The sequence below is a fragment of the Harmonia axyridis genome, chromosome X, assembly GCF_914767665.1.
Source record: "Harmonia axyridis chromosome X, icHarAxyr1.1, whole genome shotgun sequence".
Taxonomy (NCBI): Eukaryota; Metazoa; Arthropoda; class Insecta; order Coleoptera; family Coccinellidae; genus Harmonia; species Harmonia axyridis.
Window position 1 is genome coordinate 4,707,869 of NC_059508.1, and position 24,270 is coordinate 4,732,138.

Here is a 24,270-nt window from a genome sequence, read left to right on the forward strand (position 1 = left end):
TTCGGAAACCGGGAAATGATAATTCAAATGAGAAAGGGCTCCCTCTAGCATTGTGCTGTGGAAATATTAATTGCAATCAACTTTATAGGAAATAAATATTTGATATATTGGCAATTGACTTTCAATAATATACTTTCAGTTTGTTGATTTTTTTAATATTTAATGTTATTTCACTTTAGTTGGTATCTTTTTTAGTTTGAATATCAGGAGGTTCTCATGTTACGTAGTTCAAATGAAAACTTCATCCTCTAGTTGCCAAAATTTGCCAAAAAGAAAACATTTATCTGTTATCTCTCCTTTCGCGTGTAGCAGTTGCAAATCTGATAAGAAAATATTTTTTGGAAACAGTTTGTTCAATTCAATTTGTATCTCTGAAAAATCAATTTTTTTCCCCTCAGTTCTAAGTCTATTATAATTTTACAAAATATTGATTTTTCCGGTTAACCTAACTTTTGCACACGTGTGATTTTTCTTCTACGATTTCTTTGTTATCAATAGCAAGGTAAATGATAATGTTTCCTTTAATCAACTTTGGTTAATCCATTTATAATTACTGACCGGAAGTAGTGTAAATTCAATCGATTCACTCTCGTGTTAACACAATTATTCTCATTTTCCTGCACTTGCGAAAAGGTGTTTTTCATTTAGTGTTTGTAGTTTCATCAAACGGTAATTTACAAATATATTTTTGATTATGCCATAAATTATCCAGAACTCTTATAAAAATATTCAGACTTGTGTTATAAACAAAAGTGTGGTTTTCTTCCTATGACTATTTTGCGACACAATGTCTTAATGACTTAGTCTAATTTGCCGCATTCAATATTTTTTTCATCCTTTCACATAATTTGAAAAATTCGGATATTGAAATTTTGAATTCAAGATAAAAAATAATATTGCTTTGCCATTTAGGTATTTTATCAAGAAATTATTGTATTAATTTTATTCTTACATACAATATCGAATTTAATTTCAGATGGGTGACTCAAAGACAATTTCACTTGAAGATGGTATGTCTGCAGAAGAGATGATTTCCACAGGAAATGGTTTGACTTACAAGTGAGTAGAATGAAAATTTAATGATTTCTAGATTTTCTAAATGCGCGTTTTTCAGTGATTTCATCATATTACCAGGATTCATAGACTTTGCCCCAGATCAAGTTGTAAGTAATTCTTAAACATTGAATTATATAAATTGAAATATCACAAATGTATTAGTGTAACATTAATACTTATTCAGTTTTTTCGCATTTTTAAGTAGAATTTTTATCATGCTTTCCAGGAACTTACTTCTCCCTTGACTAGAAAAATTAATTTAAAAACTCCCCTTGTGTCATCCCCAATGGATACTGTTACAGAGGCAGATATGGCTATTGCTATGGCAGTAAGTATTATTTTGAGTAGCTGAATGCATCTAAGTCAATATTCATTTAAAAAATTTCAGTTGTGTGGAGGTATTGGAATAATACATCACAACTGCCTCCCAACCTATCAAGCAAATGAAGTATTGAAAGTGAAGAAATACAAGCATGGGTTTATTCATGATCCTGTAGTGTTGTGTCCTACAAATACGGTAAGTATAATGTTTGCTCTGCTTTTGAATATATTCTCACAAGGAAGTAATGAAAGGTTGCAGATGTGCTCCTAGTGAAAAAAGAAAAAGGTTTTTGTGGTATTCCAATAACGGAAGATGGAAAGCTAGGTGGTAAACTTGTAGGAATAGTAACATCAAGAGATATTGATTTTGTTGACGAAGAAAATGGAGATGGGATTAAGCTGGAAACTGTAAGTACTTCTTCGAAAAACCAGGTGAGGGCTTTTTTCTTGACTTGATTTCGTTCATTTTCAGATTATGACTAAATTGGATAACTTGGTAACTGCACAAGCTGGTGTTACTCTGTCTGAAGCAAATGCTATATTAGAGAAAAGCAAGAAAGGCAAATTACCGATAGTAAACTCTTTGGGGAATTTGGTCGCTTTGATGGCTAGGACAGACTTGAAAAAAGCAAGAAGTTATCCTATTGCTTCGAAAGATGATAACAAACAATTAATAGTTGGTGCTGCCATTGGCACTAGAGAAGAAGACAAACATAGATTGAGTCTGTTGGTACATGCTGGTGTTGATGTTGTGGTACTTGACTCCTCTCAAGGAAATTCAACATACCAGATAGAAATGATTAAATTCATTAAAAAAACTTATCCAAATTTACAGGTTGTTGGTGGAAATGGTAATTGTTCTGTTCGTGAAGGCAAATAAGATAGCTAACAATTTTTTTACAGTTGTTACGATTAAACAAGCTAAAAATCTGATTGATGTTGGAGTAGATGCTTTAAGAGTAGGTATGGGAAGTGGTAGTATTTGTATCACCCAGGAAGTTATGGCAGTTGGTAGGCCTCAGGCTACAGCAGTTTTCAAGGTGTCTCAGTATGCTAAGCAATTTGGGGTACCTGTAATTGCAGATGGAGGAATTGCTTCAATAGGACACATAATTAAGGCATTAGCTCTTGGAGCATCAACAGGTAATTTATATAAATTTAATTGATTAGTTAGGTATATATCAATTCCTTTTTTTTATAGTAATGATGGGTTCTCTACTTGCTGGAACTTCGGAGGCCCCTGGTGAATATTTCTTCTCTGATGGCGTGAGACTGAAGAAATACAGGGGTATGGGTAGTATTGAAGCTATGGATAGGAGAGATGCTATGGGTTCAGCAATGAACAGATATTTCCACAAGTAAGTAGAGATTTCTGCTTTTTAACAACACTTTCTACTTAGATATCAATCAAAAATTTTTCTTTCAGTGAAGTCGATAAAATGAAAGTTGCCCAAGGAGTAAGTGGAAGTATTGTAGACAAGGGTTCTGTGCTTAGATTCGTACCATATTTGCAGTGTGGTATAAGACATAGTTGCCAAGATATTGGCACAAGATCCCTGCATGGTCTTAGGTAAGTTTATAACTCTGAGCATCAAATCTATGAAGTCTAAAAAATTTTTTTTTTTTAGAAAAATGATGTATGACAAAGAACTAAGATTTGAGCTCAGGACTGAATCAGCTCAGTTGGAAGGAAATGTACATGGATTGTTCTCATATGAGAAGAGATTATTCTGAGGAACAATACATTCCATATAGATGGAGTTGGTCATTTTTCATTAATCTCGTTTGTCAAGTACCATGACATGAAATATCGAAATTATCTAATTTTCTAGGAATTCATTTTGAAATTCACGCGACGAAATTAATTGTCAACTTACAAAATTTTAAATTAAGTTTTTCAATTATTAAGTCCTTTTAGGAAGGTAATAATATCTCTGTTTTCAAAAAGAAGTTTTGTAACTAAAGGGTCGTCATATACATTATTACCTTTATCTGCATTAATTTTGATTTCTATATTCAAAGTAATTTTTGTTTCTTGGCCGTGAAGTGAGTTGGAAGTAATAATGCCTTCCTTATGCATTTTTTTTTCATATGATATAGATTTCAGTAGTTGATAATTAGGTCAAAAGTTGTCCAGTATAAATGGATTATAAGCTAGATCTTTGAAATCTTGCTGGACACAATTTGCCCGTGTTGAATCGAGGTAGCATTATGTTCCTTATCGTAAGTGTAGCTTCTGTGTCTGTTTATAGGTCTCTAAATTCTTGTATAAGAAGTTTAGTTAGAGGCTACTGCCTTAGTAAGTAACCAATAATTTCCCAAATAACCATTGTAATGTTGAAAGATTTGGGAAAAACTGTATTTTGCATATATTGAAGGTAATAAGTGATGTAAGCAATTTGATATCTTTTTTGATCAACCTTTTTTAAATTAAGATGGAATTTCAAAATATTGCTGGATACTCTTGGTTTTATATTTTAGAAATCTCTATATTTCGAATACTAAGCATTATCCGACAGGATATTTATGTGGAAATATTTTATTGTTATATTATAATTGAAAGTCCTTATTGGAGAATATGAATTATAGTTTTTGGTATTGTATGATGAGATTTTTCGTGAGAAAAGATTTGGAAAATTATTTTACGTGATATTTTCACATGTTATTTAATTGCAATTATTATTAATTGAACCATCACATATATTGTATAATTAAAACTTCAATTGTAAATACTGAATAAAAGCAAATATTTTTGTATAAACCAACTGAATTGTGCCACTACTGAAATTTGAGATATTTTTATATTAGGTTTATTGATGAAATTATTCCATATCGAAATAAAGTACAGCAGTTATAATATGTTTTTTTTTTAATTCACATTGCTATAACATTTTTCCTAGGAAACATTTCCCTATAAAAATAGAATTTTTGTTTTGAAGTTATTGATATTTCAATGGAAGGACCATCTATAGGTATCAAGTATCAATTTGAAAATATAAATTGAATAATTGATTTATTTTCACGAAAAAAGAGAGAAATTTGTCATCTGCACTAATATAAAATCTAAACTGTATTCAGTTTTTCAATAGAAGAACCAATTTCGAAGATTCAATATTTCTATTATATTTGTTAGGACGAAATATTGAACACCGTATCTTTCAAAGTGACCTCATTAGGAACCGGAAACGTTCATAACATCCGCCAATATATTTATTCAGATGGCGTTACGAGAAGTGAAGCGCCATGGAGCAGAATACATTCTGGCATCACCCCTATGAATTGCTCACTCACACTGCAATATCGATTTTACTTTGGATACCAATCTAACCATATCAAACAAAAAAAAAATATTTTACAATGGAATGGACCATATTTGCCAACCACCTTTTTTCTCGTATTTCCCAAATACATAGTTAATTGCTATTTCTTGAGCCGTTTTCCAATTATACAGTTCAGATTATTGATTCGAAATTACCAATTAAATTTGAAATAGAGTTGATACGATATATAATGCTATGGAAACAAGACACTGATTTTGGAATTCAGAATTGGGTTTGTTTGTTTTATTCTCTTGCTTCTATAGCATTTTATTGTGTTCAAAATCCATTGGAAATTTTGGTTCAATAATAAGTAGCACACGGCACCCGAAAATAATGATAAATTATATTTTTAGAAATAGCAGTAGAAAAAATTATTCCAACCGATTCGAAAATATATATGTATATGGTGCATTTGAAGAACATTGTCAATTTTACAAAATGGTTTATTCCCTTCTCGAAAAATATTCCAAATCTTTCGGAACGAATGATCCCGATTTCGAATCCCGACATTGGATGCTCGACATATTTTTTTATACAGATATTTATTATATTCATTCACATATCAAGATGCAACATAAAATCTATAAAATAATAACCATACTCAAAAACAAGAGTTAAGCACATATATATTCAAGAAACATAAATAAAACTATAATTAAATCTACCGAATAATGACCGTACTCATAAACAGGAGTTAAGTACAAATAATAAGTACAAAAAGAGTTATTATAACTTACCTTCTAAGTGCCAGAGGGTTCCGGCTAACAAAAGATACAAAGCCAACGGCTAATGTTGACAAAAGTAAATAATTATTTCATTAATATTCAATTAAACATTAATATTTAATTGTGTATTTGACTTGATCCTGCTAGATCTGTAAACTGCAAGAAATAACTTCATATTTTCATTGACCGGGGAGTCCCTGAAATGTAAGGCACTGCTACCAACCGAAAATACATTTTGTCTTGATGTGCGTGTTATATGTGAGGTACGATGGAGATTTGAATGTGCTTATTTCATTATTATTTTTAAAATTTTTTAAACATTTACGTGGCCGCACTGATAAAAATCTGGACATTAGGACTTTGAGTCGTGACGCAAGAATTTTAAGCTAAAATCGAGACTTTCCCCATTAGAAATGAGCTGGATGGCATATGTGGAAATAAAGGATACTGTTTTAAATTTATAAAAATTTTTGCCATGATTTAAAAATTTTTCAGGCAAAGTCTAATGGGAATTTTTATTTCAAAGATATTTCAAAGTAGATATTGGTTTAAGGTATTTCAATAATAATTGTATTTCATTAATCTTATCGACTTCAGAATTTACAGATTATCTTGAATTTATCTGGGACCCGCATAATAATGCATTATTTTCCAGATCGACTGCTAGAAGTTATTGCTCTCCACATATTAATTCGACGATAACACGAGAATCGAGTCGATATTTAATTTTATTCTCAAGAAAATAGAAAACCTAAAATGTTTAATCCCAAAATGGTGAATGCGCCAGCCTTGGACAGTCTGCCGACATATTGAATACAATAGTTTCTCATAGATGGCGCAACGTACATCAATTACATACAATGACTATATTGCCATAGTCATAGTCACTGTACAATTACATTCAAAGAATAATATCATGAAAGAAGAAAAAATCTTTACACAATAATAATGTAGTCATTGTAATATAAAGAATGCACTATGTACCTATACAGGGTGTTTCACGAATAACTGTACAGGCTGTAGGACATTCTTCGGAGTCTGTAATCTCTGAAACAGTAGGGGAAAGTCGGGTAGTACGGGACACCTAAGCTTTTTAATTTTTTTGAGGAAAAGTACATACAAAAAAATTGGCATAACTAGATCATCCCAAGAAAAGGAGAATCAATATTTTAAATGAAATAATTTTTAAGAAATGACTCCAATCCAGTTTTCAATGCATAACAAAACGCCACATTTTTTGAGACTCTTAATTGTGGAGGGTAGCATGGGACAGGTAATCAAAGAAGAAAATGTATCAAATAACTTTATTGAAAGAAGCAATTTAACTGGGATAATCTTTACAAAAGTCGCATGTATAAAAAGATGACTTCAAATCGAGGTCTGCGCAGTCTTCATGTGCCCATTCTTTACATTTCTGACATTGTATCCAATCTTCTTCAAAATTTTCCTGGCAAATTAAGCAAGAATAATCTTTATTTGAACTATCATTATTGTTGTTCATATCATTTTCTTTATTCAGTGTTGTGCTTTTATTCATCATTTTTGTTGTTTTATTTTTAGCTGTAATTCCATCGAATTTTACTTTTTTTGATACTTTTTTAATTTCGGCTTCTTTAGATCGCACCTCTCTTCTAAAGAATTTTTGTAAGGGGTAGATGTAAGAATTTCACTCCTTTGGGCTTTCCTTCTTCTCTTGTCCAATCTTCTCTTGCTACAGCCCGGAATAGGTCAATCTATTATCCATATCTTTGACATGTTCAACAAGAAGGTTTTCATATTTCAAAGGAAACGTGGCATCATACCTTCCAATTTTAGGTTTTGAATGTATTTCCAAACCATTGTTTATAGCTGTAACTCGTCTGTGTAAGGTAGATTTTGATACATCAAACCTTTTAGCTGCATCTCTTATCGCGTGGTGCTCTTCTGTTACATATTTTATAGCCCGAATGAGGTTTTCTTCAGTCCAGGAACCACGATCAGTCGTCCTGCCCTTGAATTTTGGTATTCTGTAAAAAAAATACAAAACTAAACATTATTTAAATTGTCCCAAGGTACCCGAATTCAATATGTCCCAGGTTACCCGAAATGCAAACAATCGTTAGGGCAGTGACGACTTCTAACCACTCGATTTTTTGGCGGATTTTAAATACAAATCGATTTTAGAATCCCTAAATTATAATCTCCATAAGGTAGAAACACATTAGCTTACCTGACCAGCTCCTAACACACACCAAAAGTTTACACTGAACGATCAAAATTGCGGGGAAAATGTAAAAATATTGTTAACGTCACACTCGCTTGCCCCAGCTACACCAACTGTCTGAGACTTGTTTTTCAATAGTAAACTTACATCCCGCCAAGCACAGATTGTACTATAGGACCTAAGAACGTAAAAAAATTTGAATGTCCCGCGATACCCGATGTCCCGGGGTACCCGACTCTCCCCTATTCATAATATCTGCGTAGTATATTCCTTCAAGAGATTAGTCTGTTTTATGTGATCATTATGATGATTATTATGATCAACATAGCTTTAGAACGGCCTCTAAGATTAAGATTTAAGACGTATTTATGGATATTCATGAAAACTTCACGAAATGAGTGATTGCCCAATAACATTCATCGTAATTTTACATACATCTTTGATTTCTCTCCATTTCTTGATAAGTAGGTACTTGAGCATTCAATTTCATGTATTTGTGTTGCCACGTTCCCGAAAAATGATTTTTTTTTAATTTTCGTTGATTTTTTGGCTGTAAAATGGGAGGATCATTTTTTCAAGCTAGGAAGATAAATGCGCTAAAATAAGCGATTTTTTTTGTAAAATTCCATGCGAATATTTCTTATGGTTTACGAAAGGTACTTGGATTTAAGGGATTACCTACCTATTACTTCCAATAAAAACTTTTAAAATAGTTCGAGGAAAAAACAATCTTACCAGAAATTTTCACTATGTTTACCTACATTTTGATATACAGGGTGATTCACCACGAAGGCCTATTAGACGTTCATGGAAAACTAATAATAATTTTGTGCTCAAAATTTTAAAATTGGGTTTGAGACAATGATCTTTTTCCCTAAAATGTTTTCTGATCTCTACAACTTCAGGTTATACCGGAAACAGACTACTACTTGCTTATTTCAGAAGGCACACCCAGTATATTATTTCATGCTTAGATAGTTTTTTTGATTTAAATTTCAGCAATATGCCATACCTTGGGTATAAGCTCAACGGTTCATAGGGCGTGCTTATGAAAAAAAATATGGCGACGAGTACACACATTTTTTTTGAATATGTCTACAAAAAACGTTTTTTTCCGAAAAAACCTTTTTCGATTCTGCAAATACACAGTATTATAAGACTGTTTGCGGTTTGAAATAAAAATGTAGAGGGTTTTTATCAGGAGATGAACGAAGATGAACTTGGACAACCGTCCAAGTTCATGATCACCAAGTTCATATTCATCAAAACTCAAGATTTTCGAATTAGAACCCATAATTTTTATCATTTCAGTCAATTATATGTATAAAAAGATCGGGGTTACTTGAGCAAACCCTATACCTACCTAAAATGAATGCTTCTAGTGTTACAGAGGAAGAACTATAAATGAGGAAAAACCGAAATAGAAATTAATATTATAAGTTACCGTTTCAGAGATGAAGAGCAATGTTGGTGTTCCAATGGGACACCCTATATATTTTTCAACGCAGTTTTTTGTCCGCAGATTTGTCGTTATAGGTTTTTCAAAAATTTTATCTGTTTCAAATATATTGAGTTTTTTGACTTTATTATTTTGATGGGACACCTTATATATATAAATATTTTTCATTTATTTTGAGAATTAATTCATTATTTGTTTTTTAGTATTAAATATTATATTTTACGCATGACACATCTTAGAAATCAATAACCGTTTCATAGATAAAGAGAGTCGTTGTTTTTTAAATGGGAGACCCAACTTAACTTAAAACTTGACTAAAATCATACAAGGGAAATAAAATGAATTAGATCTCGAAATAAATGAAATCTGTTGTCTGTTTCGAAGATATTGAGTTTTTCGACTTTATTTTTTTAATGAGACACCTCATATATAAATATTTTTCATTTATTTCGAGCTTCAATTCATTTTGTATCCATCGTCATATTTTAAATGCAGTTATACATATATAGGGTGTTCCCATTTAATTAGAAATTTATTATCTATTCAGAGATACAGTTGCTGTTTTTTTAATGGGTTTTCAAATATAAATGGATTACAATACTGCAATGAACACAAAATGAATTAAATCTCCAAATAAATGGAAAATATTTATATATAGGTGTCCCATAACAATTCAGACGAAAAATTCAATATCTTCGAAACGGATGACATTTTTGAAAAAGCGATTACGGAATACTTTTAGACAAATCTGCGGTTAAAAAAACAGCTTTGAAAAATATAGGCTGTCCCATTAATGAAACACCAATTTTGCTCTATATCTCTACAACAATACCTGATTAATATCTATGATCTGCTATGACTCTCATATAAATCATAAGGACTACTGAAAAAACGTTTTAAAATTTTTTGAATTTATTGCACAGAAACCAAGATATAGCGAAATATTTGTAACAGTCATTTTTCAGAAATACCCTGTAAACTCGAGAACGAATCGAGATATCTATGATCTGCTTTTTGATATATTATTATTTCAAAAAAAGAGATCAGGGGTCCTTGAAGTTTTTTTCTCTAAGTCTCGAAAACTGTAGGTACAGTTTTCGAGATGTTTTCAGTGAGCATCGAATTTGGCACACCCTGTACATTGACTACCTTGACAAAGGTGATCTCCTTTTTATATGAGTACAGTACAATTCAGTTTGACACAAAAGGTTAGGTGCATATCTAGCAAGTTCCGCGGTAATTTTTCATGAACCTTTCTTTTTTCATTATTTGAGATATTCTATGAGATATAGGAGAAAATAATGAACCATGGTGTACAAGTTGTAGAGTCTTTGTTTTTATTCGATTTTTGTATTCAACACTTATCATCACAAAGAAAATTTTATGGTGGTTTCCAATTTTTTGTTTCAACCATTAGATACAATTAAATATTAGATATGTACGACTTTTGTAACGTTCGAATTAAAATATACTGCGCGAAGATGTGCAAATGATCGAGCGCAAGTTTCTAATAACCAGAATGAAATCTTTCATCTTGGTTCATTATTATATTGAGAAGTATTCTTGTGTCTTGAAATGAATACAGATTGGAAATTTTTCTTGACCAAAAGTGTGGGGTTTGATTAAGTGGCGTACCCAGACATAAGCCTGGGGAGGGGGGTTATAAAGAAAACAAAATTTCAAATTTTCCTTCTTTTGAAGAAGTTTTCCAAAGAATTTTGCTTACTCATAATAAGATTGTGATATATGAGGTTGTTACATATAATGGATATTCCTCCTGGGATATATCATCCTAAAACCATGAATAGACTCACGCCTGAACAACGCTTGCAAATAGTGCAATTTTATTTCGAAAATAATGGTTCTGTGCGGAATACGTATTGCGCACTACGTCCATTAGCAATAAAGCGCACTTCTGGTTGAATGATTACGTCAACAAACAAAACTGCCGCATTTGGAGTGAAGCTAATCCTCAAGTGTATGTCGAAACACCGTTACATCCAGAAAAACGGACTGTTTGGTGCGCTTTATGGGCTGGTGGAATCATTGGTCCGTACTTCTTCAAAAACGATGATGGCCAGAACGTTACAGTCAATGGTGATCGGTATACAGCCATAATTACTAACTTTTTCATTCCTGAATTGAACAACCATGATGTCCAGGAGCTGTGGTTCCAACAAGACGGCGCAACATGTCACACAGCTCGTGTCACAATCGATTTATTGAAAGACACGTTTGGTGACCGCCTAATTTCACGTTTTGGACCTGTGAATTGGCCTCCAAGATCTTGTGATTTGACACCGCTGGACTACTTTCTGTGGGGCTGTGTAAAGTCATTGGTCTATGCGGATAAGCCACAAACCCTTGACCATTTGGAAGACAACATTCGCCGTGTTATTGCCGATATACGGCCACAAATGTTGGAAAAAGTAATCGAAAATTGGACGTCCAGATTGGAATACATCCGAGCTAGCCGTGGCGGTCATATGCCAGAAATCATATTTAAAATGTAATGCCACAAGATTATCTTGCGGATAAATAAAATTCATGTCAATCGAATAATCCAACGTTGTTTTATTGCAATTTAAAGTTCTATAGCTCTAAAAAAAACACCCTTTACAACATAAATCGAGGAAAACTCCTATAACTAAAAAATTATTGAAGTTAGAACAATAATCATTGGAGAATACTATAGCATTAGTGTTCCTCGCAAAATCCAACTCAATAATTGAAAAATAGGGTTCTACATTGAAGAATGAAATTATGTTCACAATTTTCGACACAATATTGGAAACACAAATAGACCTAGTTCTCGAAAAACGTCTAATAGGACCTGGAACTTGGAACACCCTATATAAAAAATAAAATTTCTGAAAGAGGTGGCTTTCCAGACTGAAAATATTGCTTGATCAATGTTTCTTTCAGACAATTTTTCCCCAGGGCGGCAAAGTTGTCGACTGTTTTACAAAAACATTAACTTGAAAAAAATCATCAAAACATTTCATTGATGACAGGAAGTTATTAAGGAAAATAATGAAATGTAAGTCAATTCTGAGAAAAAAAAAATTTTTATTTACAAGAGTGCTATTTTATTAGGTTTCTTTCTACCATTTGAATTTATAACTTTATCTAGGTAATCTTCATCTGGAGTTTCAATACTTTGAGCATACAATGTATTACATTCTGTTTTTTAGTATTCGTCGTACTGAATGATATTTCCACGGATGCAGTCATTGACGTAACTAGAGTTGTTGATTTTGAAAAAGCAAAATCTTTAAATTTTTTATGAATTTTTGTTTTGTTTGTTACTTCTAATTTTTTTCATTTCTTATAATCAATGGTTATGTCCCCAATAACCCACCCTCGTTACGATTATGCATGCAGACGTTACTGGGATAACGAGAATTATTTCACACATCCGCTTCCGAAATCTTCGAAATCGGATTATCATCCATCCTCACCAAATCAGTATTGAGCATTACCTGAATGAAAAATTTAATTGATTTCATGTCTGTTATTACAAAATCTGCATTGAGACTATTGATACTTGAGAGAAGGGAATTCGATACAGAATTTCTTGATTTAATCTTATGTAGAGTCATAAATGATTGGAAGGTTTCAAATTTGCTTGAAAAAGTCATAACAGTTTCAATCGGTTTAGCATTAAATCTGTCATCTAATTTATTGACTACGCTGTCACAGTACGTTTCGAGACCTTTAATGTTAATGAATGCATCTTTAATTCAATAGACTTTTTGAGATTTGAGATTCCAACCACAATTACAATTTTTGATTTATGGTTTTTTGTAAGGGGCTTCTCTCATCATGCTTTGCGCTATATTTTAGTGCAATTTCGTTATTGTAATTGACGGATTCACTTTGGTCAGGCACAAATCTTTTCTTTGCAAATCATTGCTGAGATACGAGAGTTCATTCAGCACCTCATTCATCACATCGCAGGTGACAATGAAAGTTTCACTTTTGATTTCAAACAAAATGCCTCCTGCAAGCGATGACAAATCTGATCCTTAAGGAAGGTGCAGAAATGGACTTCTGACGTTGATAGCATTCACCATCTAATTTTTATTCATTTGAGATTTTCAAGATAGGATCAGTCAAAACGGATTGAATTTCGTGCAGAATATTTTTTTTTTGGTGGCTTGGTGAGCAGCTTCAGTGTATAAAGAACCCTCTAATTTTTTATTTTTATTAGTGAAGGAAGCTGCAGTTAATGCCAATAAATGCTCTCGACAATGCATATAGACTAGAGCATACATTTTCTAATTTTTTCAGAAAGTTTTCTTCTTACTCCACCTACATTTGAATTTTTTGTTGTGAAGTAGAACAACCATCGAACGCCGTGACTGAATCTGAGCGCACTCGATTTTCCCCCTGGGGGACACTCAGTGTTCCCAACCTTTTGAAATGAAAATTACATCAATGCGCAAAAAAATTAACGCACATTCTGAAAATCTCAATTTTAATGAAAGTTAACTCTACATTGACTTTATAACTTATTTTTTATGTTCTCTCGGGAAGTTTTTGAACGAAATAAGACACATTAAATTAAATGGAAGAAAAATTCAGGATTTCACCGAAATTTATGTGAAAGAAGAGAAATAAACAATTTTCAAAATACTGGAATGCTGATAAGTGATTTAATACTTGGTATTTCCACCCCTTGCGTTAATTACAGCTCGGCAACGACGGTTCATACTCAAAATGAGTGATCTTAAAATGTTCTGATCTAATCCTTCCCAGATTTCTCTGAGTTGGATTCCTAAGTCATTAAGAGTAGCTGGATGATTTTCTGAACTTCTCAGCCTTCTATTGAGGTTATCCCAAACCTGCTCAATCGGATTGAGATCTGGACTTCTTGCTGGCCATTCCATTCGAGAGACTTCAACCTCTTCAAGGTACTCCTGAACGATGCGCGCATGATGGGGTCTGGCATTATCGTTCATAAAAATGAAATTTTCACCAATGTATGAGGCAAATGGCACTACATGCTCTTCAAGAATGTTCCTTATATACCTATCAGCATTCATAGCTCCATTATCAACGACCACTAGGTCTGTGCGAGCAGTCAAAGATATTCCACCCCATACCATCATCGAAACCAGTAGTATTCAGGAAATTGCACTGAGCATATCTTTCATGTGGACGTCTGTATACAAGGGAACGTCGATCACAATGGTAGAGGCAGAATCTGGACTCATCTGTGAAGAGAACTCTTTCCCAATCAGCCTCTTCCCAATGGATATGCTCTCTCGCAAAATCCAAACGAGCCCTTCGATGGGCTGGGGTAAGAGCTGGGCCTCTTGCCGCGACACGAGGCCTTAAATCATATTCTCTGAGGCGATTTCTTATTGTCTGAGTACTAATTTGCACCCCATGAGTGTTTGCTCAAGCTGATTTTGAAGGAGGCGAGCGGTTGCAAACCGTTGTCTCAACGAAGAAACTCCCAAGTAACGTTCTTGAATGGCAGTTGTTAGCCGTGGTCTACCCTATCCTGGTCTTCGGACATTCATACCTGTCTCCCTGAATCGCTGCAACATTCTGGACACACTTGTATGGGAAACTACAAACCTTTCTGCAATTTTTGTGTATGTCCACCCTTCTTCTCGCAAAATTACCGCTTGGGCACATTCCTCTTGGGTCAAATTGCGTGTTTCGCGTTACATAGCGATCGAGTGTAGAAAATCAAACGAAATAAAAACTATTGATCACTAGAATTGATCGAGAACAACTGATTTCAGAATGGAGCCAATACATTCAAAATCTGATAATCTCATCTTTTTTTATTCCTGCTGGGAAAAAACATATGTATTGAAGAAAAACATTGAAAGTGGATAACATATGCATGCATAATTCTGATAAAAATAATTATCATTGAGAACACCTTCAGTTGTAGAATAAATTTGAGATTTCCATAATGTGCGTTAATTTTTTTGCGCAGTGTATTTTACAACAAACAATTTCCGAAACCCTAATATTGATAATAAATACCGAATTACTTATTAGCAAGGTATAAACACAAACAACGAATAAACCGTGTTTTTTGATGTGACATAACGAAAAAATGAGCTATTTCAAATGAAATTGTTGAAATTTACAGAAAAAAAGTCCAAAAATCACTATTACAGATTACAGAAACCCAACCTCTTGGTTGACAAGAAAATGTGAAACGAAATATAGATAAATGTAAGGATGTTTGATGTTATATATGTGATCAAATCACATTAGAAGTTAATTGACAGAAATGAAAAACTGAAATTTGAATTGTAGAAATAATTGGTTTTGAAGATTGGATGAATAATTAACGTTGAAGTTTGTTCTTTAATTTTCAGGTATGATTTATAATTATAATAATATAATAAACTTTAATTTTCAGAGAAACACTTCTGTTAGTTATTCTGGAACAGTTTTTTGGGATATTAACATTATAAAACAACATTCTTATTAATATCATTAGAATGGACAAGGTACCGTTTGATTTCAAGGTATGTGTGGAAGATTCAAAAACAAATGTTCTCTGCATAACATAGATTGGAACAACTGATGGCCCTACTTATTCGATTCCTGATATGTATCAAAAAGCAAGTTTACATAAAGAAGTAATCAAAACTTCAGCATATAATAAAGTTAAAAGTTCGATTTCCAAAGGAACCAAGGATCAATTTAATTGAGGATTCGGCTGCTACCTATATTTGGATGAAGGTGGTAATCTCCAGTTTGAAGATATCTTCTAAGAAGAAACTCTTGAAGATCAGTTGAATATTGGTGATCTTGTGAATGCCTCTAATCATCCACAAATGAAAGCGTTAAAAAAATTATTCGGAGAGAATGGAGGTCGAACTGCAGTTAGAAAAATAGGCGAAATAGCAGATAAATTCGCAATCGAAAAATTTAATGAGAGAATTTCGAGCGCAGATGAATGGATAACTATCGAGAAAGAATGCGAGCGATTTCACATATTATCATGGGGATGAAAAAAAATTTAGATCCCGAAATCATTTATGGATAAAGGTGCTATGGATTGGTAGGGTTTTACACTAATGAAACAAACCATTGAATCAAAATGGGAAATATGGAGAGAGAGTTTTTGTAAAACATTCACAGGTAAAGGTTGGACTTCTATAAGATTTGCGTTCTCATTCAAATACCAACAGGGCTCTTTATTAGAATACGCGATAAAAAAAGAAAAACTTCTGCTAGAAGCAAAAAAGTATTGATAGTGGAACATTGATAGATCTGATTGCAACAGGTTTGCCAAATCTTGTTATCAACATGATTGATAGAGGAAATTTAGAAAAAAGTAGAAGATCTTTATGATGAAATAGGAAACTTAGAACATTTGGTATAAGTATAAAAAAAATTTTGAAAAGAAAAATTACAAATATTACTCTAACAAAGAAAATATAGTGAAGTAAACTTTTATTCGTAAAAATAAAGGTAAAGGAATACGTTTTCATCCTACAGCAGAATGCTAGTTCAAAAAAAAAGAAGAAAGAATGCAATACGTTAATAATTCAACATTAGACGTAGAATTTAATACCACAAATCCAAAAAACTACTCGTAACATTGAATGACACGTTGGAAGTATCCGCTATTTATGATACAGGATCAAATGTTTCTTTAATAAATTCGAAACTCATACATCTAAAATCAAATGGGAGATGTAAGGAGACCGTTGTTTTATATGTGATCAAATCACAGTAGATGTCAAATTGACAGAAATATAAAAAACCGAAATATAAATTGTAGAAAGTAGAAAAAATTGGTTTTGAAGATTAGGTGAATAATCTTAATATAATAACGTTGATTCTTGTTTCTTTAATTTTCATGAATGATTTATAATTGAAAAATTGTGTTATTACATTGTATTTTCTTTGAGAAAATAAAATAAACTTTAATTTTCTGAGAAACACTTCTGTTAGTTATTCTGGAACAGTTTGTTGGGATATTAATATTATATGAATATAGGGATCTTATTACGTATTAGTGTGGATACCAGGAGTTTTATACATCTCTAATGTAATAGAATTTTATCTTGAAAATTTCTCCAATTCAGCGATTAAAAAAAATCCCTCTTAGCTTTTGGGTGCCAAAATTCCCTAAAAATGGAAAATTCCCTGTAGTTGGGAACTCTAGGGGCACCTGAACAACTACAGGGGAGGCACTATCACCTCAGAAACTCAACTGAAAGAACAACTGTTTTCACCTTTGGATCCAGAAATCAGAAATATATGCCAAGTACAGCCCTGACTTGATCGGGACAAAAAGAAGAAATTGGAATATTCACATAGAAATAGCGCAACGCAATGAACCTGTCTTATTATCCGCCTTTTTCAGGAATAAATATAAAAGATAAAGAGCCATGTTTCTGATTAGAGAATTTTATTAAAAGGGCGTACAATTCTAAAAAGCACGTGCTGCGCGCGTCCAAAGGGGCAGTCAAAATACAAGTAGGAGGGGGTTGGCTCCGACTCCTCTCCTGTCAGCCGAGTCAGTCGCTAACGTGTTGCTATTGAAAGATGTGTGACGTTTGAATTTTTGTGTGAAAAGGTCGCGAATATTTTGGAAATACTTCAAGTGGTGAGTGAATTTTTTTCACTGGTTTCATCCCCCTAGTAGTTTTCATAAGAAATCTGGTGCACAACATTTCAAGGGTTGTCACTGAAAAAAAAAATTCAAAACAAAAACTAGAATATGTTGTTATTGTTCAACTTGAATGCTTTGAAAAATTTTCAACATAAAAAATTTCCACGTAGAGATAAATAAAACATTGTTAATTTTTGTTTTTACTTTTTTCCATATCAATTGTCAAAGGTTTCGAAATTGAATTTATTTAGCCATTGCAATAAATTATTTTGATGATGAACATCTTATAATACTAGTATTATAAGTGCTCTTATTTCAATTATATAATTCAAGATATTTTTACTGCTTTTTTGAATGAGTTAATTTAATATTTGTTCACTGTAACCAAATATCACTCATACAGCATATTCAATGAATGATCTCCTATTTATAAACAAAAATGAATTGACATATTTAATCTCGAAGAAATAGCCGACAAAAACATCGAAATGATTACTTTTAGCGGACGTATACTCGGAATATTCAAATATTCACATTAAAGTCATCTAGTCTATCCAAAAACACGCTTCGGCCAGATATCGAGTTATATTTCACTAAAAATTAACATATTAAATAAAAATACGACATTATTTATAAGTCCAGGTTTCGCTGAATTCCAAAGTAAATATTTCGGGTTCGCGGTTGAATTCAAAGCATTTCAATGTCCGAAGAATTCTAAAGCCAGAAACGGTTTCTTCTTCTTGTATATCTCGTGCTCTTTAGCAACATTTCTTATTGTCACAGATATTCCTGATTTATTCCTTAATGTTATCTGATCAGGAAACACAATCTTTTCTTCGTTTTAAAGCTGAATTAACTGATAAGCGTTCAATTCACAAACATCGCATTCATTCAGAGTATGAATATTTCTAAATTTCTGGCATAATTTCAATTGATAATTGTTGCATCTTTCACCCTGTTATTTTTATCTATTCATATTTTCACTGTCAAGTTTCATTATTGATAAAATTCCATTCATTCTTTAAAATTGACCAAAGGAAAAATTCTAACACTACTAAATCTGGAGACCTTTGTGGCCAACGAATATTTTAATTATCTGAAGTTCACAGATTATCGAGATAGGCACTTGGATCATTCTGATATATCATGATCCTTGATCGAATTCTGCGCTATTTATTTTTATAATATTGCAGTGAGTTTTTGATTTTCAGTTAGAAAAATGGAAAACTCCGCCTATGTACCCAATTCTGCACATCTGAATTCTCCAGCTTTAGTTGTATTTTCACAAGCAGGAGGTTTACAAGATGCATTAAGGATACAGAGGCCTTTCAATTCACAGGTGAGTGAAAAAATTGGAATTGTAGCGATTAAGATTCTTTTAAATGTTGGGTGTATGCAACAATTTCAAGTAGAAGAAGGATAATACATTCATGCCCTTCTTCTGCTTTCAAACTTTCATATAAGATTACATGTATTTCGCTATTTTTCATCTCTTTCCTAGAATCACAATTGGAATTGTTTTAGCTTTCTGTTTCAGTTCGTCTGAACAGAAGATATTCGAAGTGATTCTTAATAGTTTGTCTAGTGATTTTTAATCTTAAAATTGTATGATTCTCAATCTTAAAGTTATGATATGCATGCAGGAGCAGAAATTATTTTAGAGCCAGCTCCTCGCTTTGAATTTCGTTCCAAGACTGATTCAAGATTTCGAACCCTTTCTGACTCGGTTCGAAACGGAATACCTAGATGTTGAACCAAATTGACAGAGTTTTCGTGACGTTAAAAAAATGTTTGTTTTCAGTTCACGATGTCAGACGCAACTAAAAACCTCCACAGACCGTTCGACGCTACAAGTTTTGGTCTTCGTCACATGGAAGCTTACAGCGGTTTGCCTGCACACATTCTGAACCATCTGCAGCCTCAATTTCTGCATCCCGGCCTGTCTTTAGGCTCCAGTGCTTTTCGGCCACTCGGTGACTTCAAGAACTTTCCTTCACCTTCGGCTTTTGCGCCACCAAAGTGTTTGAAAATCGAGACTAGTAGTGAAAATCAAATCGGTCGCGGTATTTTTTCACCTTCTGATGAAAGGTTCTTGGGTCCTAGCCCAAGGGCTGATTCATGTTCTCCTGCAAGTGCTTCTTTGTCCCCTCAGCCTCAGTCTCAGGTCAAAGAGGAGAGTATGGATGCACATATGTCGGAAGATGGTGAAGGTCATCGTGGAAATGGAACCGACAACGATTCACCCGGTATCATTGAGGAGAACAGGGGCTTCAGAAGTGAGTGCTTTTTATGTTATCTCGAGTTGATTGTGTGATTGGTAAAGAAAACATGATATAATTTACCAGAACTAGTTTGTCATTTCATCAAAGTCTGTTGGGGAGCACCCTGTAGCTTTTTGGTTTCCTTATATTCAATAATAAACCTTTGGAATCGGTCAGGAAAAAAAATTAACCCATCCTGAAAATTTCACAGTTTACTTCTTGGACTGTTTTTAACGCCTTGGTCCACCAAGGTTCAAAATCTTATCGATATTTGATTAGAAGCTGTATAAAAACAAAATACAAACTAAGTAATTCCTAAAATTCTTTAGGACATTAAGTCATGAAATTGAAAAAAGATAATGAACCTTGAGCTTGATATGCTTTTATAGCAAAATCATGCTTCTAACTGTTTCGGAGTTGAAAAAATTTGAATATTAGGGACAAAAAACCTGGGTTAAAATCCTCCGGTTTAATATTAGTTATGGAGTTATAAGTTGGTAAAAAAAGAACGTTTTTTCATATAAACTGAGAGAAATCGATTTTCGGAAAGAAAGAACAAAGTTAAATCACAATATCCATTATCCTTATTCATATTTCCAAGTTAAGAACACTCCTTGATAAAAAAAGCAATATATCTGAACCAAATTTCAAATATTCATCAGAAAATATATCACAACTTCACAGAAATTTGTAACTTTTCAAAATTCGTTCTTCCCTTATTTTAATTCAGGATTGAGGAAACGAAATTAAAAGAAATAACGAAACGTTGAGTAAAGTTTGTACTTTTTGAGATAACCATATGGATTTTATTATTTACCCATCTCTCTAGCCGTCGCTTGTGAAAATGATAAAAGTTTAGTTTACGATTATTTTTGAGCGTTTGTTTTCTGAACCGATTTCTTTGTTATTTCGTCAAATTGTCTGTAAAATTTTCGAATTTTAAGCCGAATTTAACAGTATCAAACGATTAGATCTGATTCCATCCTAGAATTCGATTCTGTCCGTCCGTCGAACGTAAGGACGTGGAAACATTTGCAGGATAGGTTTGGATCTTAGTGAACCATGAAGAAAATTCAAAAAGAATACTGGAAAAAAAATAACCAATATAATAATAAGATTTTCTCAATATATACATAGATAACCATATGAGTTTTGAACAACGATTATCATATACGAAAAAATATATCGTTAATTTTTTTTAAAAAATAACTTCAAAATGAACCTGATCATTTGAATTACATTTGTGTGTGACAATAAATTCATGATTCATATTAAAAAAAAATAATTCTAACAATAACCATGCTTTTGCATGGTAGACAACTGGAATGGAAAATCGATAGTCAACTTGCCTGGTGTTGAGTCGGAGAATGATAATTTGATTTCCAGTATCGAATTAGGGTGTTCAGTTGTCTATAAAGTGACAACTTGAAATGTATGTCATTTGCAGGGTCACTTTCACATAGGGTGCAGAATGAATTAGGAGTGTTAAATCTACTATATTTTACCGAATTGGGAACTATTCATTCAGTTTTTCGCAAGAACAGGGTGAATCAGATGTTAGAAGTTGCAGCTTACTCATTTTTTTATGGGAGTGACCGAAGCTCGAAAGATTCCATAATAATAACTTTTTTGCTCAACCGAAATTTTTTAGAGTCGTTTCTTTTGACATATACATGTTTATTTGCCTAGAAATCTCAACAATGATAAAAATTATTTCATCAAATAAAGAAAATATAATTGTCGAAAGTACAATTCAAGAAAATAACTGATGAATCAAATTAGTAAAGTAACAAAAGAATTCTATTTGTATGATATTATTTTTATATACACTGTTTCCGTAAAGTAAGGAACAAATTCATTTTTAGCTAAACAGACCTTTTAAGAAATAATCCTGAAACACATCGATTTTTGATTTTAATTTACCGTATTTTAAAAAAATGATCTAATATACAGGGTGAATTACTTTCGAGTAATGACGTCACCGTCATTTTTTTTAAATGAAACACCCCCATTTTCTCTCAATTTTCCGATTACTCTAGCTGAGCTGATTCCAAAAATGTATCACATGTTGATTCCAATTGGTACAGGGTGGACAAAAATACAATAGTTTTGTGTGTGCTCATAAGTAACGCGTAACATTCTTTATTAGTTGAATTAACAATATTATCAACAATACTTATTGTCTAGCGCCAATTGGTTTGAAGGTAACACCCTGTAGTTTGCTACATTTTTAGATTAATAAGAATGAGCTGTTTCCAAATATGTTTGGTACTTGACAGACAGAATATGAAAGAAATTATTTCTTATCTATTTAAAAAAAAACATAGTCGTCTAGTTTTTTGTGAAATGTCATTATTTGTTTAGTAATTTATTGGTGTTCAATGACAGTTTAGTACTACAATATTTTTGGTATTCGTGAATGTTTCAATTATTGCTTAGATTTAATTTATTATTTTTGTCCACCCTGTACCAATTGGAATAAACATGTGATACATTTTTGGAATCAGCTCAGCTAGAGTAATCGGAAAATTGAGACAAAATGGGAGTGTTCCATTCAAAAAAAAATACGGGGACATCATTATTCGAAAGTAATTCACCCTTTATATTAGATTATTATTTTGAAATACGGTAAATTGAAATAAAAAATCGACGTGTTTCAGGATTATTTATTAAAATGGTCTGTTTAGCTAAAAATGAATTTGTTCCATACTTTACGGACATAAGGTATACTGTGATGGCTCATTCAGACTGAGCTTTCTCAAAATGCTCATCTTCTAGATGAGAAAAATTCAATTTTTCCAAGCGTAATAGACGGGATGATATTTTCGATAACTTATAATTTTTTTCATTTTTTTTCATTATGATTCCATTAGGGAATAGCCTAATAGTTTGACACCTGGAAAATCTTCACAAATTCTTTTTTAAAAATTCGATATTATTATAGAAGTTATTATATAATTTGGCTGAACTTTGTGTTAACATAGAGGGAATTGTAAAAATGCATCTTATCAGAAAGAAATTTTGTGCCCAAATAATTTCTGCTTTTTCAATGAATTAATGATATTTTACATCAAAATTGATAAACATAGATATGTTATTAGTTGTCATTTTGACATTTTACGCATAAATGAAGTAGAAAATCATAGAGAAACCACGTTTATGATAGGTACAACAGGTAAATCGTATTCATTCAACTAAATAGTGCTTTTCTGGAATTTTTTGATATCTGAAAAAAAAATTGGATTATTTCAGATAACGCAACCCCTATTTTCTGACTCTTCCAATGATTGAAATTCACCGTCGTCGAAGGAAGAAACTGAACCGTTAAGAAATCCGCTTACAAATGTCTCATTCCTCGTTCAAGTGACAGTTTTATGAATAACCGAAAAATCCTACCGGTTAAGCCGCAATCCACACTTAGGTGGAAGTTTCCCAAACATGGGAAAAATCACATTTTCGCACTCAGACGAAATCTGGATGAGAGAATCCCCCTAGGCGAGAAGAACCGTTGCCAGATTGACGAATGTAATTGAAACGACTGAGTTTGCACCACACAGCGGTCCCCAAAATTAGAACAGAATGAAGATATTAACGTCTTTCGAATAAATGAAAATATTGTTAAAGGAATAAGAAAAGCACTCCCGTGAAGTTAAAAGCTTTATTTGCGCGCTTGGTGAAATTCGTATTAAATCGAAAATAAAATGATAGTTAGTCTATTTACACTTAATTCTATTTACACTTCTCCTTTATATTTTACAATTTCAATAACTGTTAACTGTTAATAACTGTTATTACAAATGTAAATTGTTAACTGTTGATAACAGTTATGAAAATTGTAAAATCTAAAGAAGCTATTTTACAATTTGAATAACTGTTAATAACAGTTATTGAAAATGTAAAATCTCAAGAAGCTACTGTGTAGCGAAAAAATTGTAATTTGAAGAATTTGAAAGGGGAAATAGAATAGTTGTCATTTTGTTTTTGATTTGAAATGAAGTTGATTAAATATTGTCATTCATATTAATTCTCTCATAAAATTTCTCATGAAAAATCAAATCGTCATTTAACAACGAAGTAATAGATTTCTTCTTGATCGTATCGATAATTTTGGACATTATTCAAATTATTTCATTTTTCCAATATGTTTTTCCATAATTCTATCAAACTGATATATGGTTAAATTACTTAATTGATCTGTGAAGTCACATGGCATGAAAATATTACTTGTTATTTTCAACAAAGTTAGGATTTTAGTTTCATTGATGCAAAGTTGTTTTAACATAGTGTTTATCTTTATGTATTCACGAATTTGGTTGCTTT

The 24,270-nt window shown here is 32.4% G+C and overlaps 2 protein-coding genes across 3 annotated transcripts in view; both read left to right on the top strand.

Annotated features, from left to right (window-relative positions):
• The first annotated feature begins 247 nt into the window (after window positions 1-247).
• On the top strand, window positions 248-4,236 carry LOC123686440 (inosine-5'-monophosphate dehydrogenase). 2 transcript variants are annotated; one of them, XM_045626580.1, is made up of 11 exons: window positions 248-502; window positions 977-1,059; window positions 1,115-1,163; window positions 1,283-1,384; window positions 1,445-1,573; window positions 1,630-1,785; window positions 1,850-2,228; window positions 2,281-2,520; window positions 2,579-2,735; window positions 2,804-2,947; window positions 3,006-4,236. In XM_045626580.1, exons 2-11 carry the CDS (start codon window positions 977-979, stop codon window positions 3,109-3,111), a joined length of 1,545 nt encoding a protein of 514 aa, XP_045482536.1. In that variant the 5' UTR covers window positions 248-502; the 3' UTR covers window positions 3,112-4,236. The 2 variants fall into 2 exon arrangements, with proteins under 2 accessions (XP_045482536.1, XP_045482537.1); XM_045626581.1 differs by lacking the exon at window positions 248-502 and adding an exon at window positions 525-669.
• A 13,358-nt stretch (window positions 4,237-17,594) lies between these two features.
• LOC123685863 (E3 ubiquitin-protein ligase RNF220-like) overlaps window positions 17,595-24,270 on the top strand; it is a 139,310-nt gene continuing 132,634 nt past the window's right edge. Inside the window, exons 1-3 of the mRNA XM_045625722.1 lie at window positions 17,595-17,683; window positions 18,901-19,028; window positions 19,491-19,965. Coding sequence (XP_045481678.1) covers window positions 18,909-19,028; window positions 19,491-19,965 — 595 coding nt within the window. The 5' untranslated portion in view covers window positions 17,595-17,683; window positions 18,901-18,908. The remainder of the gene's footprint in view (window positions 17,684-18,900; window positions 19,029-19,490; window positions 19,966-24,270) is intronic.

Excerpts from the sequence above, each read along its gene's own strand:
- LOC123686440 (XM_045626580.1), top strand. The coding sequence starts at position 977 with ATGGGTGACTCAAAGACAATTTCACTTGAAGATGGTATGTCTGCAGAA. Across the intron at positions 2,229-2,280 it reads ACAGGTTGTTGGTGGAAATG|TTGTTACGATTAAACAAGCT; the intron begins GTAATTGTTCTG and ends ATTTTTTTACAG. Across the intron at positions 2,736-2,803 it reads ATGAACAGATATTTCCACAA|TGAAGTCGATAAAATGAAAG; the intron begins GTAAGTAGAGAT and ends TTTTTCTTTCAG.